Source organism: Condylura cristata, unplaced genomic scaffold (genome assembly GCF_000260355.1).
Source record: "Condylura cristata isolate star-nosed mole 26May11 unplaced genomic scaffold, ConCri1.0 scaffold00013, whole genome shotgun sequence".
Lineage (NCBI taxonomy): Eukaryota > Metazoa > Chordata > Mammalia > Eulipotyphla > Talpidae > Condylura > Condylura cristata.
In genome coordinates, this window is record NW_004567114.1 from 50,861,898 (window position 1) to 50,879,931 (window position 18,034).

The following is an 18,034-nucleotide window of genomic DNA, read 5'->3' on the forward strand; positions in this document are numbered from 1 at the left end:
TGGTTCAATCATTTGGTATAAAGTGCTGCTGTTATTCTTACACATTATTGCCAGTATATCACACCAGGTGACGAGTAAATTAAGAACGCCACCAAATTATTTAAGACTATCTTTATGAAATTAGAGAGTAAGACCCCACAGCCTGGATTCCAAATACCAGATAAAATAAAAAAATGTTGCCTTGAAGGTTTTCATGGACAAACTTTCACCTTTAAATGCCCTGGCTGCATGAAGTGGTAAAATGAGATGTAAAAAGATCCGTTGAGATGTTACACCAAGGGATCAAATTGGTTTCCACCTTACAAACCCAGCATCCCTCCCCCCAACTTCAAGAGCAAGGATGACAGATAAGGACATGTCGAATTGATAATAATTAGGATGCAGAACTTGAAAATGGTAGCTGAAGGCATCTAAAAACTTGAATACACCCCTCTTTTTTTGATACTCAAAAATAGTTACACAATTTATAGCTGTAGGGTTACATAATGGTAATAAAATGTACAAACAGAACTGTAAAGCACTTTTATAAAATAAACAAAGCCAAAGTAGACAATGTGAAGACTCAGAAACTAGTATACATTTGACAACTGAAGATAAATGCTTTAAATACCCCACCCCAATTGCCAACATCAGGGAGGAAGCAGATGAAATAGCTATGAAACTGAAGTAAGCAGAAAGAAGGAACATGTTTAGACAAGTCCTGGGAGTGGTCAGGGAGCAGGTATGAACTTCTGTTGATAAATTCCTAGCATTTGGTAGCAAATAAGACTGGAGAAGGTGTTTCGATGATCAAGAAATTAGGAGACTCCACACCTAAGAGCTGTGTGAATATGAATGAAATATCAAGGAAACTTCATTGCACAAAGTGGGGTAGAAAGCACTGCGCAAAAGAGTGTGAGGATACCTGAAACCCAAGGCAAGGGGGACTAGTAGGTTTGCTTAAGTTTAATGCTCACAGAAAAATGACTGGAAAGATGTAAGTACATATTGAATTGGACACAGTTTTTGGGTTTTTTAAGATTTATTTTTATTTATTAATGCATACAAGAACCGGGGTGTAGGTCAGAGGTACAGGGCAAGAGGGTAAGAGGATTCACTGGAGAACAAAATGAGGAGCAGACAGGAGGGCTGACTGAAATACACTGCTGAGGGGAGCAGTGGGCAAGAGAGTGGAGGTCAGCTAGCTCCCTGGCCTGGGGGTGGAATTCATGCCACAATGGGTGGGGCTAGCTTGGTAGCACTGAGACTTAAATTAACCCTTGCACCAGCAAGGAGGCCCAGTTTTTGTATTTTTGATAGTATATTTCTAGGATTTAGAATTGGAAAAGTCTTTACAGGTTGTAATTTCCAAAGATGACATTGTAGATTTCAACTTGGATACCAGTAGTGATTAGCTGTGTTGAGAGCAGTATAATGGGAAGGTTTCTGGAGATGTTCTCAGATTATGAACAAAAGGATGCCCTGAATGATTTGTGATGTCAACGTGGGTTAGGCAACAGGGTGTGGTAACATTCATCTTATATATGTCATCCCCGACGTGCACTCCCTTTGCAGACAGGAAAACTAATAATCTGAGATGTAGCATTCAGTCCTGCATACTGGACTCATGACTCATAATGCTGTCCTTGCCTCACTCAGTGTTATTAAATGTCCATTGAAGATTAATAACCATCAATTTCAGGTAGCTTTAGGAATATTAAGTAAGTATTTTCTTTTTCAGTGCCACTGCACAATTAGTTTGGTAAATACCAAACAATTCACCACATGAAAATAGTAGAGTATGAAGTTCTTAGCAATAAATACCATGTTCATAAAATACCACTTTCTATTTCTATATACTTCTATGAAGCCCAGAACTGTAACACACACAAACACCCCAAAAATAGTATCAGACACAGATATTTTTTGACCTGTAGAAATGACTGACATAGAATTCCCTAAAGGTAAAAGACAACTCCGCCAAGAAAATATATAATAATACACTGGCAGTATAATGGTCAAGAGCAAGACCTGGAGCTTTTTGAATTATCATTTATCTACATACTATTTATTTAATATTTAACAGTATTTAAAATTATTTACTTTTTTTTTTTTAATCCTGGGAAAGTCACTTAATTGTTTTGTATTAGTCTAAGGTACAATGGGAACATCAGCACTTATTTCGGAAGTGTCAGCGTTGGAGGAAATAGCCGATGGAAGTCTTACACAGCGCTGGCAGCTGGCATACAGTGATGGCTGTGCAAGGTTGGCCAATGAATGTAATTATGACAATGTACTGCCTTTTCTAAATAAAGCCTTTCCCAGCACCCTCTTTCTAATCAAAAACAGCTGGTTATCCTTTCTTCGAATCTATCACTCTTTCTTACAAAATCTGTCACCCCAGATAATCATTATTTCACTATATGCTCAGGTCCCCTACCAGGCCGGTCATTTTCACTCTTTAATGTGACACTAGTTTTACATGGTGATCCAGTACATAAGTACATACATATTTGAAACACGAGTTCAGAAAACAATACTTACTTGTACTATGTGTATTACAGTGACACTTAATTTTGTAAAATTATGTTGGAACTTGGGCCCTCCCTGGTGGCGCAGTGGGTTAAAGCACAGCACTGAGAATCTAAAGCCGCTTCCGCATGAGTTCGATCCCCACCTGCCCCGGAGGTGACCACATGGCTCGGCAGACCTCTCCTGACCCGCCCACTGCTCCCCTCAGCAGTGTGCTTCCTCGATCTGCCTGTTCTGTTCCCCACTCTGTCTCTGGTGAAGCCTCTCACCGCCCCTGAGCCTCTGGTCTGTACCCCAGTTCTGTATGCACGAATAAATAAATCTTTAAAAAAAAAAAATTATGTTGGAACCAGGGGATGGAGATGTGTGGATTTTCCTTTTTTTTAAGACTAATTTTATTTATGCATACACGAGATGGGGTATAGGTTAGGAGTGGGGAGGGTTAGAAACAGAGTGGGCAGATTAACTGAAACACACTGCTGAGGGGAGAAGCGGAAAAAACTGAGAGGTCTGCTGCACCACGTGGGTCAGCTCCCTGGCTGGGGGCCAAACTTGTGCTGCAGTGGGTGGCACTAACTTGAAAGTACTGAGACTTAACTCCTTACACCACCAGAGAGGCCCTGATATGTGGATTTTCAAAACTGACCAAATGTACATTAACGATTCAAGTATTTAGTATATATAAATTTTACATAAGAAGAAACTAATACTCTAGTTAATGATAGACATGTTGAAGTATATGGGGGAAGTGTACTGATGTCACTATAATTTATTTTAAAATGCAGTAAGAAAATCATTCATGATGGATAGACAAATAATTAGACATATGACTAAGTATAATAAAATGTTAGTGGTAGAATCTAAATAGTGAGTATACAGGAAGTCACTGTGAAATTTCTTAAAACTTGCAGTATCTTTGAAGTATATTGCCATAACAACATGATGAGGAAAAATGGTGGTTGTGATTCACTAGTTATTTTTTTAACTCATATATTTTATAATTCAGAAGTTTTAGATGTACAGAGTAAGTTTCAAAGACAGTACACCATATCTCACACCCATTTCCCCTATTATTACTATCTTGTTAACAGTACATTTATTATAATTAATAAACCAATATTGATATATTATTTCTAATTATAGTCCCTTTTCTGTTCCAGGATTCCATCTGGGATATCAAATTATGTTTAATCTTCATAGCTCCTTAGATTTCTCTTGGCTATAGCAGTTTCTCATGCTTTCTTTGTTTTTGATCACCTCGATAGCTTTAGGTACACTGGTCAGATATTTTATAAAATGTCCCTCTATTGGGGTTCATCTCATGTTCTTATAATTAGACTGGAGTTAGGGGTTTTGAGGAGGGAGACCACAGAAGTAAAGTGCCGTTTTATATCTCATTAGATAGATGGCTAGTATACACATTTTGGCAATTTCAATAGTGACCCTGAAGCATCTCACAAGAAGCATAATTCTAACACATTATGTACTTGTAGTTGATCACAATAAGCAGCCTAAAATGCCTTAGAAATGACTCAATCAGATAATGTGAGAATTTAGGGCAGTTCATAATACTACACTTAGTACAGAGTGGTTAATATTTGTGATTAGACCTAATCATCCAAAATTGTTAAGTCTGATTTGCTCTCTTAGTGAGTTCAGTTAATCTCCCTTTCTACTTCCAATAAATTAAACATACTGGGCAAATGCTGTCCAAGGCAAGTATACAGACAAGTATCTGAATTTAGTATCATTCTCAATCAGATCAGATGTCAGGGTAGAGCCTTTCAGGTGGCCTGCTTGGCTGCCCTTGGCCCAAAAGCACTTTATGCTGTTCTGAATTTCATAATAAGTATGTTAACATGCTACAACTCATGTTGAATAATATACATAGGAGATTAAAGTTGTCAGACAAGAGTCTGCCCAACTGTTGCCCAGAGGATATTCATACTTACTTAAAATGTCAAGAGTGAAGGACAGAAAGGCAGTCGAGATGGCAACAGAGTATTTTTGGGACCTCCCAGTAGCCCCACAAAAAAATGGTGAGGACACTCAGGATAGCATACATGTGTGTGTACACACACACATACACACATCTACAGAAAAACGTCTTTACTAAACCTATGTGGAAAATATCCATTGGCACTCTAGAAGACTAATGAGTAGGTCAAATTATCCACTGCAACAAGTATGAACATGCCCATACCTATGCTGGAAGAGGTGGAGGTTCAAAAAAGTAGACTTGTAAGGGTCAAAAGGGCCAAAGAGCCCAAAAATCAAAGACAAGTCATCACCCAAAGAAGGAGAATTCTATATGAAAATGATAATCCCATTAATGAATCTAAGACCACTGGAAGGAATTGGGAGGAGACTTGGCAGGTTTATTTTGCCAAAGAGTGCAAAGAAAGAACAAATCCAGATCACTTGAAGACATGACAACACCCACTGGAAGCTGTATTATAGAATCAAAGACCCCAAAGTGAGGAGAAACTGAGAAGAGACATACTTTATGTGTTAAAAGACATATAGTGTCTGATTGGTAAGGCTGACAATTGCTATATATGACTGATCTTAATTTACTAAAATTAAGACAATTAGACATTATGTGTTTTCTGATGTGATATAATAGGAATTACATCCCAATGGAAAAGTATTTCTGACAATAAGATTAAAACCTGTAATCAAACCTTGCCTCTAAAATTAGAATTTAGAATTTAGAATTGTAATTTAGAATTTATAGGAAATATGACGATAATAAGCAGAATGCAAGAAATGCAATGAGTCAAATATGGGAAATTCTACAGAAAAAAACAAAACTCTTCAGATAGATGGCATGATGAGAGTTAAGAAGAAGGGAAATCAAAACAGACCTGAAGACATGACAACTAAATGAAATATTGTGGATTTTGCCTGGATCTTTATGTGAAATCACCAACCGTTTTTTTTTTATTTTAAAGATTTTATTTATTTATTTATACAATGCATAAAGAACTGGGCTACAGGCTAATGGTGCAGGGCCATGAGAGGATTCACCAGAAACCAAGTGTGGAGCAGAACAGGAAGATCAGCAACAGGAGATGTCTGCTGAGCAGTATGGGTCACCCTCCCAGCCAATGACAGAACTTGAGCTGAAGCAGCTGAGGCCAGCTTCCCACCACTGTGCTTCAACCCATTGCGTCACAGGGAAGACCCTGAAATCACCAACTCTTAAAATATTTTTTTGTGTGTGTGAAGAATAATTGGAGAATAGTAAGTATGGCCAAGGGATTAGACTGTATATTGGAATTATGATTAATTTTATAGATATGGTACTGAGTTTTTTGTTTTGTTTTGTTTTGTTTTGTTTTGTTTTGTTTTGTTTTGTTTTTTGGTGGGTAGATGTGGTAAGACTTCTGAGTGCCTGAGTGTTTTTTTTTTTTATGTACTAAATTGTTAAAGGCTTCTACATACTACATACATAGAAGTATGTACCATTGAAATAATATTGTGTCTGGAGTTTACTTGAAAATATTCCTGGAGGCCCACCCTGGTTGCAAAATGGGTTGGGATGCAGCACTGCAAGGTAGTCATAGCCTCCTGGGTGCCAGTTCAACCCCTGCCCCGGAGGTGATCCACATGGTGTAGCAGACCTCTCCTGACCCACCCATTGCTCCCCTCAGCAGTGTACTTAATTGATTTCGCTGTTCTGCTCCCCACTCTGTTTCTGATGAATCCTCTCACCTCCCCTGCACCTGTGGCCTGTACCCCAGTTCTGTATGCATAAGTAAATAAATCTTAAAAAAAAAAAAATTCCTGGAGCTTGCAGTGGAAATGTGAGAGAGACCATGAGTTCTATTTGAAGGCATCCTGGAGTTGACTGACTAGACAGCATAAAAATTTACCTTCTCAAGCTGAAAAAATCTATGGACAATAACTTCTTACTGACATTAAATGATGGCAGACACATCAAAGGACTATTGTAAGGTGTTAAATCCCATTATGAATGTTGTGTTGTGGTAGACGAAATCTGTGGCGATAGCCATGACTAGTGGGTCACAGAACAATAGAAAAAAGGTGGCAACATGAGGAAACAGCACCATCATTCCATCATTCCCTCTTTAGAAACCATGGAATGAGATTAAACCAAGACTGAGTCAGTCAGTGAAATCAATTACTTTTCTAAAGGGTCTGCTTAGTGTTGATGTAAGAATTTGGTCATGTACATTTTAATGGTGAACTTTTTGTTTGTTTGTTTACATTTAATTTTAATTAATTTATTTATATTTACTTATTTATGCTCACAAGAACTAGAGTACAGGCCAGAGGTGGTGGGCCGGTGAGGATTCACCAGAGACAGAGTAGGGGGTTGGGGGCCAGAACAGATAGATCTACTGAAGTACACTGCTGAGGGTAGCAGTGGGTTGGTCAAGAAAGGTCTGCCATGTCAGTTGGGTCAGCTCCCTGGCTAGGGATCAAACTCATGCTGCAGTAGCTGCCATAGCTTCTTCATGCTGTGCTTTAACCCAGTGCACCACCAGGGGTGTTTACATTTTTAAAAGACAGGTTTATTAGGGAAAGGAGAAAGAAATGGGAGACACCTGCATAGTCACAGACGGGCAGGAGAGCTGCCTTGTTAAATTTTTGTAATAGTTAAAAAAAAATTTTTTTTAATTGAGGGGAAAAAAGTGGAATAGATGATTTAAGAATAGAAAATCTTGATAATTATTGAAAATAAGAGTTCAATATTTCCTATTTTTGCATATTTTCAAAAGGAAAACAAAGTCTATGCAATATAAATATTGATTACATTTAAAACTATAAAATAAAAAGTACAAACGGCAATACGTTATTTTTAAAGGCTCTAAAGAAATTAAAATTTTTTCTTTGAATTAGTCATCATATACCTTATTAATAAAAAGATAAAACTACAGGTTACAATGTTTTAAAAATGTTTTTGGGCCCTCCCTGGTAGCACAACAGGGTAAAGCATAGCACGATAAGGAATCGGCAGCCACTGTAGCACCAGTCTGATCCCAGCCAGGGAGGTGACCAACATGGCCTGGCAGACCTCTCCTGTCTTGCCCTGCCCTCTACTCCCCTCATCAGTGTACTTCTGTCAATCTGTCTGTTCTGCTCCCCACTCTGTCTCATCCCCCACACCTCTGGCCTATACCCAAGTTCTTGTATACACAAGTAAATAAATCTTAAAAAAAAAAAAAGGTTATTTTTAAATGAATTGTTGTCGAATTTAAAACATTTTCTAAAGAAAACAATGTCTAGCAGTTTTCCCAGGCAAGGTATGCGTGTTGGGTATCATTCTTTTGAACATTCTCTCCTGTTGTTCCCGCAGGAGAAAAACCACATTTCCAAGATTGTTAAATTATTACCCAGGAAAGCTTTGGTGATTTCCCATTCAGTCACATTTTCCAGTCATTTGGTTCTTATATGTACAGACCTAGTTATTAACTTTTAGCCAATGTCCAGGAGGGGCTTGGCTCCAATAATCCTTTATTTCTCCCCACCAATTTTTGACATCTCTAGGAGTTAGCCGTTATACAATATTAATAGAACTTACTGCTTTCTGACTCAGATTACCCATGAGACAATTCATAAACTTAGACTAGAATTTTATATAGCGGTTGAATTTCCTAAAGATTCTGGTAGCTGTAAAGATACTTTTTTCTTTTTCTTTCCCATACAATCTATTATTTCAACATTTCAAATGCTTTGCCTGTATTTCTACAATTTTCTTAGCCATAGGCAATTATTGTAATGAGGCATAGATATCTGATCTTATTTGGCAGGTTAAGCCATGGCACACATACATCAAAGCTGCCTCCTTTTCTATTCCATCTGCATTATACAGATTGCACCTTTGGTTTTTGGACATAGGCCAGCTCTTCTCAACAATCTTTCTCTGAGCGCTGATGATCATTTGTTCCTGTACTCATCATTGTAAACACTATGTAACTTCCCCAAATGACTAAGTCACCCCCAAACTACCTAAAAAATTATTTCAAGTATGCAAATGATTTGGAAACCATAGGCAATAATAGTAATAGGACACAGGACACAGAATAGTGAAAGGAGACTTTGTTTCTTGTTTCCAAATATACATCCTCACTCACTTATGTAAGAGAACTACTTCCTATTCTACTAAGGGCTTGAGGAATTTACCAAGAACTCCTTCTCAGCTTCTGCACTTGCCCTTCCCCCTCCCCCAAGAGTACCTGTCACATCTTTTCAGATGATGCAAAGAGATGACTCTGTGAACCAGTTTGAGCTCTCTGTTAGAAGATGTCAGGTATATAGTCAGCAAGGTATAAAACTGGATGTTCAGGTGAGTAATTACAGGGAATCATGTAGTACTTTAAGGCAGGGTCTAAAACTCTTTATGTATCAGGTATTGCAATAAATAGGACAAAGGCATCTGAGTGTTAACCACTGTTAACATTTTGAAGCTTGGAATTCTTCTTAATGTACATTTGCTGTCATAATATAGTGACATGAAATATACTTTTTTGATTGGCTAGAATAAATATACATGTGTCTAAGCTTAGCTGATGGGAAAGTGAAAAAATAAAATTCTAAACTGATTAAAGATATAAACAGGCATTCTTCATGCCCCCCCATACTCACACTCCTGGGCCACCCCCCAATAACAATGTTTTACCTTTATTAGTTGAAATACAAAGAAGGCATAGGGGATTCCAGGGAAAAGCAGGTATTCTTGAGGATCAACTATAGTATATTGCAATTGAAACAGTGAGTGGAGAGGGATGAATAGGACTAGTGAAAGGACAAGATATATATATATAATAGTAAATTTTAAAGGTGAGATTGAAGAAAGCAAATGAATGACTCAGTCATGTTTAGGGAGGGGTTCCAGTGGTAGGTGAGTTGTAGATAATAAAATGGCCCAAGAAAACTTGTTATCTACAGAGGACTAGTTTCTAGAAGCTAGCTGCGGAGTGCCCCAGGAACACAACATCACAAAGTGCAGAATATATCCTCTCAATATAGGAGAAAATCTTGGCACCTTTATGTTTAATACTCAGCAGTTCTGGTCACTGAACCAAAGAGATGGCTGGTATAATGGCAGCAAAAGCTAATAGAAATGACTGAGTGAAGGATAAAAATTCATGTAAAATTCTAAATTACTCATCAAACACTTCTTGATGGATTTCACTGTCCTAGACATTGTGAACAAGAGGTGCACTGGTTCTGCCTTTACAAGAGGCTACAAGCCTACAGCTAAATGACTCCAGAAGAACATAGCAAGAGTGTGTTACTTTTAACTGGAAAAAAAAAAGAGTATCTGGAAAAAAAGAGTAATAAATTGAGAAATTAAAGTCAAATGGCTTTAACAAAACCATTTTAAAAAATATGTTCAACTGAAATTCTTCAAACAGGGAGGATACATGAAGTTTTAAATGAAAGTTTTAAAATAGATCTACAAGATACTGAGGAAGCCCAGATGGTTGGTGCTAATTCTTTTACTTAAAACCTGTCTGTATAATCTGTTAGGGCAGGAATTATCTGGATCAGCGAATAACCAGGGACTAACAGAGTATCTGAAAATGAGTAGCCAATTGAGAAATTAAAAGTAAACAAATGAAGCAAAGATCTCAAGTACTGTTATGTACAGGTCTTCCTTTCAAAGTGTTTAGTATGTCACTGATCAGCATATACACATTTAAATACAATGTAATGAATATCAGGAGATAAACAGGAAAAATTAGGATACAATCTATAAATTAAAATTCAGGGATCTGGAAGCTTATTGGGGAAGTAATACCTGAGCTGAATTTTGAAGAAAGGAAGAAAAAGCAATAGGCAGAGTGTATCTGAATCATTGTGGAGCAAAACAGCATTAAGTATCTGAGGAGCCAAGAGCAGTGCAGTCTGGATGGAGAGAAAAAGGAATGGCATTACTGTATGTAGTGTGTGTGTGTGTGTGTGTGTGTGTGTGTGTGGTGGGGGGTTTGGGGGGGAGTGGAGTTTACAATTGGAAGGACTTTATATGCTAAGTTGAAATGTAGTTTTATTCTACATTTAATGATTAGAAAAATATTTTAAGCAGGAAGGTGATCAGATTTGTTTTTTAAGATCAATCAGGCTATCAGTGGTAGTGGTAAGTGGGGAAAGAGTAAGGGTGGGAATGTTTAAACAAGAATGAAGATAATGGAAGAGATATGAAAGATGTTAGTGAAAAAGGAATTGGAGCCAGGGACTTAAGTTTGGATGTAATGCTATTTAATAAAATAGGTAATAGAAGATATGGAGTAGTTTCTTTTGAAGGTGGTTAGAAAGAAAAATGTTTCATAAGTCCATTCTACTTGAACTTAAGGTACCAGTGGGAATATGAGTGGCCATGTTTCTCCTGAAGCCATCATGGAGGTCGCCCACACCTGTCACAAATGCTTTTTGGTGTATATGGGTATTGAGCAGCTATTTCTGAACTTTTCATCAATTATAAAACCCCTTAAAAAAGGACATAACTGAACAAAACAGTTATATGTTAATACTGTGACATAAAGCCTCAGTTCATGTGTAAAAAACTCATGACAGCATGAGTGCAAAGTCCAGTCCACTCTCTATTACAGTAAAGCAGACATGAGAAGTTATCTTTTTGAAAACACACCAACTAGCTGATTATATAACCTAGTGGAAATTTAAATTGGCAGAGAAAAATTCTTTTTTGTGTAATATTATGGTCAAATAACATTTAATGCTCCGGAAAATATCTTAATTTCATCTCGGGGTGTCAGCTGTATTCACGATGCTTTTATTGCCTATTTCCGTGAAAACATTCTGCTTGAATAACAATATTTCTGATCTCAATCACGTCTAAGACATCAATTTGTTAGTCTAACCATTCTTCAAAATTATTTTCTCCCTCTACCATCAAGATATTTTCCATGACCCCAAAGGGAGCGTGAAAAAAAATAATCGCTGCTGGTCCCTTCTCAAAAGCCCAAAATATATCCCATGCCAGAACAGAAAAGAAGAGGGGAAGCAGAATAAGTAAATTGCGACCGGTGACCGCAAGCACGGAATTGAGACCAAAGCCCTGGCACGAAACGGAGCAGGAGAGTAAGTCACCACATCCGGAAGGAGAAGTCCCCAGAATCCCAGGAGGAACTGGAGCTAAGAAACGGGAGAACGAACGAGTGACAGGCAGAGACAAGGCCCGACCCTCTGGGACGGCCAGAAACACGCAAGGAATGCAAAAGAAACGTCAAGAATCCGCGACCAGCTGCGGTCCACCAAATCCACCAGCCCGAGCAAAGCCCAGTACCAAGGGCACAGATGCCGCTCAGTCCCTCGGTTGGGGGATGGCGTCTGGGGACTGACAGAGCCAGGGACACTGAAACGGAAGGGACAGATAGCCTCGTTCTCCAAAGTCGCAGACGGGCAACCAGGGTCCTGAGGCCGCGCCTGGCCGCCCCAACGCGTAGGAGGGCGGGGAAGGCCCGCCCCACAACAGCACTCGGGACGGCGCCCACAGTGCGCCTGCGTAGGGCGAGGCCGGCTTCTATTTGGCTAGTGGGTGAACGGCGGCAGCGGCGTTCTCTACCCGGCATGCTGCGCGGGAGCGACGGCCCTACGTCTATCCCCTTCCCAGCCCAGCCCTCTCCCCTCCCGCCGCGGCCCCCCCGCCTTTCCCTAAAGTAGTGAGCCGGGCAGATGGAGGAGGGACTGTAATGGCGGCGGCCGGCGGTTCCCTGCTCTGACCCACGGCAGGCGTACAGCAGCGACTCCCACCTCGCCCCTTTACCAGGCCGCCTCCGCCCCGCCGCCAGCGCGGGGTCACCCTCCCCGGCGCTCCCCCCAGCCATCGGCGTCTCGCCCTGCGCCCCGGCCGGGGCCCCACACACAATGGACGAGCTCGCCGGAGGCGGTGGTGGCGGCCCGGGGATGGCGGCCCCTCCACGGCAGCAGCAAGGGCCGGGGGGAAACATGAGCCTTTCTCCAGGGGGAAATGGAGCAGCGGGAGTAGGGGGTCCTCCGGCCGTCGAGGGTGCGGGTCCCGCGGCAGGCCCCGAGCTGTCCCGGCCGCAGCAGTACACTATCCCGGGAATCCTGCACTACATCCAGCACGAGTGGGCTCGGTTCGAAATGGAGCGAGCGCACTGGGAGGTGGAGCGGGCCGAACTGCAGGTATCTCGCTGGGGTCGGTGTACGGGACGGCTACGGCTGGGGGGTGGGGCCGGGAGCCCCTGCGCTGGAGCCCGCGATCTTGGGAGGCCGAGGGGAGCCTACCTGTGCGACCCGGGGGGCGACGGTGCTGGTGGGGGCTCGTCCCAGAGTCCCCCTCCCCCTTTCTCTCGGCTGCTTGTTCCCAAATCCTCACTAGCTGCGCGGTGCAGGCTTCCTTTGGGCAGCCATTTTGGCTTTTAGTATGGCGTCTCCGGGGGTTCCTCCGGAGGCTGCCTACCACGGCCTGGGGAGTTTAGGGCCGAGCTCCGCCGTGGGATGGTACGGCGTGTGCTGCGGGACATGGCGTTTGATTTCGTTGGTGCCTCCTGAAGTGGAGAACCCAGGGGAGGCACTGGAATGGGCACCTTACCACCTTTTCCCGGGTCACCCCCGTTTCCGATTTGGCACGTCTGGCCCCCTCCCCCGGACTTGGTACGCACTTGCCCCGCACTTGCCCCTTGACAGCCACGCTTCTTTCCTGGGCTGCCTCCTAGCACAATGGCTTGCAGCTTACCTGTGAAGTTTTCCCTTCCCAGCGCCAACTTGAAGTACCTTAGGCTACCCTATTTCCTTTAGGGACAGACTCACTAATGTTTGTCTACCCTGCATTTTTAAGATTATGCTTCACCAGGCCTCCTTAGCCTATACTCCATATCCTTTACTCTTTAAAAACCAAATCATACTATTTGTGTTGTTTCTATGAAATGTATCAGCTTCAAGTAAAACGTACTTGTTTCGTTGCAGACTCAGACGTGTAAAACAAAATTAACTGTACTCGGGACCCTTCATTGAGTCCGACTCCTTAAGTTGAAACTTTTGTAGGCTGGCTAACGTTTGGAAGGTGCTGGTAGTTTAAGGGCTCATGATTCGGAATTCATAGTGGTTGCATTTTATAAGTACTCAGCTCTTTGGTTATTTGTGTTTACTTTAAAAGTCTTTCCAGGGCATATTTAGGCATAGAAGAAAAAAATCATGCACTAAATATTGTTGCACCTGTTCGTTACACTGGTATATATTTAGAATGTAAGCAGTATTGTTTGCTGACATACACGCTTGGAAAATGTAGTGTTGAAACAAGTAAGATTGGATTAATTTAGAAAGGGTGTCTTCAGATATCTTTTCAGTTTTGTTACTGAGCCAGTAAAATGAACACTACAAAGTTTGACACAGTCTTCAAAAATTTAATTATAAATTAACACCTGTTAGTTCAGTGTTTTAGAATTGTGCTTTGATAAACTTGGACTTTTGAAAATAAAACTTCAAAATGCTTAAGTTAAAATGTGTTGTTTCTTTTAGCTTGTGTGTAGTCAGCTTTAAAATTTCTGGGACTTCCAGCTTTGCTATACAACTTTTCCACAATATTGCAAATTTAATATTCGGTCTGAATGAAATTTGTATGGCATTTTTTTTTTATTTTTTTATTTTTTTTAGATTTATTTATTTATTCATACAGAACTGGGGTACAGGCCAGAGATGCGGAGGGTGAGAGGATTCACCACACACAGAGCGGGGAGCAGAACAGGCAGATCGACAAGTACACTGCTGAGGGGAGCAGCGGGCGGGTCAGGAGAGGTCTGCCACGCCATGTGGTCACCTCCGGGGCAGGCGGGAATCGAACTCATGAGGAAGTGGCTTTAGTTTCTCAGTGCAGTGCTTTAACCCGCTGCGCCACCAGGGAGGGCCTGTATGGCATTTTTTAAAAACGCACTTACAAAAGCAGATACTTGGGCTCACTAAATAACCGAATTTCACGGGTCCCAATACAGTATCTGTGACATTTGAGCTGTTATGGAAAAGATTGTATTTTACCACCTTTTGACTTTGCAAATTGTTTTAGTCCTTCGTAAGCCTCACTGATGTTAGTAGTTGAGAAATGTCTTGTTTACATCAGTAAAATCATACACAAAATGAGGTCATATTGTCTGTTCTAGTCCTGATTTTTTTCCCTGAATCTTTTGGCAGCAGCAAGTCTTTTAAGAAATATTCTTTTGCTCTTTTGCTTTCAATTGATCTGTTGACAGCCGTTCAGAACAGCTTTTATTGTTTTGGGGGGGGGTGTTTCATTAATTCATACTGATTCTTTTGGAATAGTTTTATTGTGTTTGTGGTTTTATTCTATTTTCTAAAATGTTTTATTGCATTAGTTAATAAAGTTTCAGCTTTGGTTCTAGAATACTGAAATTGCTTTCATGTCTTCAGTAAAATTGCTTGTGAAATGTGTATTTAAAAATGTGTGTTGAATAAAAAATTTTTGAATTTAAATAAATCATAGATTTTAATTTTAAACTTATTTTTAAGAAAGATACCACAGAACTAAGACCACTTAAATATTATTGTATATAGTCTTGTAACTACTGTTCATCTATATGTATATTTCAAGTGTTCATCAGTGAAACTGTGCAATAATGAGTATGAAGAGACTAAGGTAGTTTAATTTTGATGTAATTTTTCCTGGCTTTGGAAATGATTTTTAATTGAAACTTTTCACTGTGGTTCTATCCTTTGTAAAAAGGCTTTTGAAATAGAGGTCTGTCTTGGAAATTTATAACTAAACCAGAGGATCTTTTTTTTTTTTTTAAGATTTAAAAATTTTTATCTGTACATACAGAAATGGGTTATAGGCCAGCCGTGCAGGGGTGGTGAGAGGATTCACCAGAAACAGAGTGGGGAGCAGGACAGGCTGATGGACAAAGTACACTGCTGAAGGGAGCAGCGGGGGAGACAGGAGAGGTCCTCTGCACTATGTGGATCTCCTCCAGGGTGGGGATTGAACTAGCACTGAAGCAGCCCTGAAGCAGCCATCTCTTGGCAGTGCAGCATCAACTTACTGTGCCACCAGGGAGGGCCCAGAGGATCATTTATTAAAGCATTTTATTTTTGTGATAGTTCTTTATCTTGGACTTGGTAAAACATTAGTAAAGCTGTAGGAAAGTTTTTCTAAATAACAGTGCTAGTCAGAATTACTTGTAAGACTTCAAAAAATATCCAGGCTTCTCCCTCACCCTCTAAAAGATTGGCTTGATTTGGCCAAGACTTGGAAAATGGAGTGTTTGTGGGGATTTGGCAGTTCATGTTATCAAAATTATAACTGCCCCTTAATCAGTGCTACAGTCTCATGAAGCAGGTATCATTCCTATTAGATGAGGCAAATTTAGGTTGAGTAACCACCAGGACCCCTCGCTATTAAGGATTATACTGAGATTTGAATGCAGGTTTGCCTGAGTCCAAAACCTTTGCCATTGTTGTAATCACTGTTACATTGTCATCTTAGCCTTTTTTTTATAGAAATAGGTAATGACTTAAAATTCTTTGTGTCTCACTATGTGTCATGCACTTCTGTGCATTTCAGCAGAGTATATTGGGTCCCCATGATATGCTTGGTCAAGTTTATGTATATTACATGTATGTATTAATTTTTCATTGTTTTGGTATGTAATAATTTCTTAATTTTTTTTAAAAAAAGAATGGTTACCCTAATGAATGAATCTTGTCAGAGACCTAACATCAACAGCTGCTGACACCTCAAAAGAGAACTGTTTTGTGCTTTCTAATAGAAAATATCATCACCAACTTAAATATTCTTGCCACAAAATGTTGTACACACAGAATGTTTGCCAACTAAAAAATATGACATAGACATATACCAGAGATATTTTGTGGGGGTGAAGTGGGGAATGGGAACAAAGGGTGGGGGAGGGAAGTGCACAGGTCTATGGAGATGGCACATGGGTGACTCAGTGATGGGAAACCCACGGTGCTTACAATTGAGATGAAAAAAAAAAAAAGCCAATGTACAAAATGATGTAAAAAAAACTATTATATTTATTTTAAAAAAAATATGACATAGATATTCTAATCCAGGAGTTTGTATTCTAAAACTTCTAAGTCTCTAGCAAATGCAAAATTTTAGCATTTGTGTTTACACACTCTGGCATACAGATACAATATAACATTATGTGTGGCTATTTGAAGATCTTAGTTAATAGGAGCTATTTTAATTAGATATAATGTAAGTTTTCTATTTTTTCCCCAATACATGTTTTATTCAGTTCATCTCAAATGCCTTCATCTTCCCCCAACAAAAGACCACATTTACTCATTCTCCTTTTTAATGTTAATACCTCCTTCCCATCAGTAGTTGCTAAAAAGATCACTAATTACCCCCCCCATATATGTTGACTCTGAGTTTTATGGGTTGCTGTATAATTATTCAGTGAATATATTTGAGTGTTTGTACTGTGCAAATGAAATGTGATAAATCAGAAATTAATAAGAGGCAGAGAAAATGAATGGTAAGGGCAATCTGTATGAAGGTTCAGCTAAATAATGTTTACTGAGCTCGTTATGCCCAACCTTAAAATATATCTTAGCTCATTTAATTTCCAAAAAGTCCTTAGGGGCTAAGTATACTTTTGGGTTTGAAGTATAAATAACTAACCACAGGTACTCTGAGTTTGAAGAAATTCTAAAGCAGGAGAGAACTTTATTGAAAGTGTGTGAACTGGGCTATTAATTATTCAAAGGGAACAGTACTTTTCCTAATGAGGAAAGGATAAGTATGCTTTCTGTTGGAGGGAAAAAAAATGGATCATAGGGAAGTGAATAGGGGCACTAGTTAATACAGATAGTCCTAGATCCTAAAATGCACTCTAGTTCAGTAATTACTAGTTTTGAATACATGATGAAAACTGTGGAGATTTTTCTAGTTAAAAAAAAGAGAGAAAAGTGAGTAAAGATTGCTTGCAGTGTCCTGGAAGCCTAATCCGTGCCTGAGGAAATAGCCCTGATTAACCTATGCTTTTCATTTCTATGCTACCACTGACTTAATTCAGGGTGCTTCTCTGGTCTGAATTGTCTGGAATAACCTAACAGTTTCCCTCTAAATCTGTCTCTCACAGTTTGTTCTCTGTATTGTAAATATGTTGTATTACATATATCCTTGCTTTAGTTTATTTTATTATGGAGAGTTTTAAACATAGAAAAACAGTGCTGTATCTTTGAGCTCTCACAATCTTGGCATTCATCATATACAGAAACAGGTCACAACCAGTCTTGTTTTACTTAATGTCTATCTATTTCTTTCCCGCTCCAAATTATCTGAAGCAAATTCTAGAATAATAGAATTTTGTGTATTTCAGTATATACTTTCAAGATATGGACTTTAAAAATCCTTATTAAAATTGTATACCCAGGGGCCCTCTCTGGTGACGGAGCGGGTTAAAGCACAGCACTGAGAAGCTAAAGCCACTTCTACATGAGTTCGATTCCCGCCTGCCCCGGAGGGGACACATGGCGTGGCAGACCTCTCGTGACCCACCCGCTGCTCCCCTCAGCAGTGTACTTC

The 18,034-nt window shown here is 39.9% G+C and overlaps 2 protein-coding genes across 2 annotated transcripts in view; one reads left to right on the forward strand and one right to left on the reverse strand.

Annotated features, from left to right (window-relative positions):
- Positions 1 to 12,923, reverse strand: part of AP4S1 (adaptor-related protein complex 4, sigma 1 subunit) — a 31,622-nt gene extending 18,699 nt beyond the window's left edge. Inside the window, exon 1 of the mRNA XM_004681958.2 lies at positions 12,754 to 12,923. The gene's annotated coding sequence lies outside the window, so the exon portion shown is untranslated. The remainder of the gene's footprint in view (positions 1 to 12,753) is intronic.
- Positions 12,153 to 18,034, forward strand: part of STRN3 (striatin, calmodulin binding protein 3) — a 77,289-nt gene continuing 71,407 nt past the window's right edge. The window contains exon 1 of the mRNA XM_004681959.2: positions 12,153 to 12,651. Within this exon, the coding sequence (XP_004682016.1) occupies positions 12,370 to 12,651 (282 nt within the window). The 5' untranslated portion in view covers positions 12,153 to 12,369. The remainder of the gene's footprint in view (positions 12,652 to 18,034) is intronic.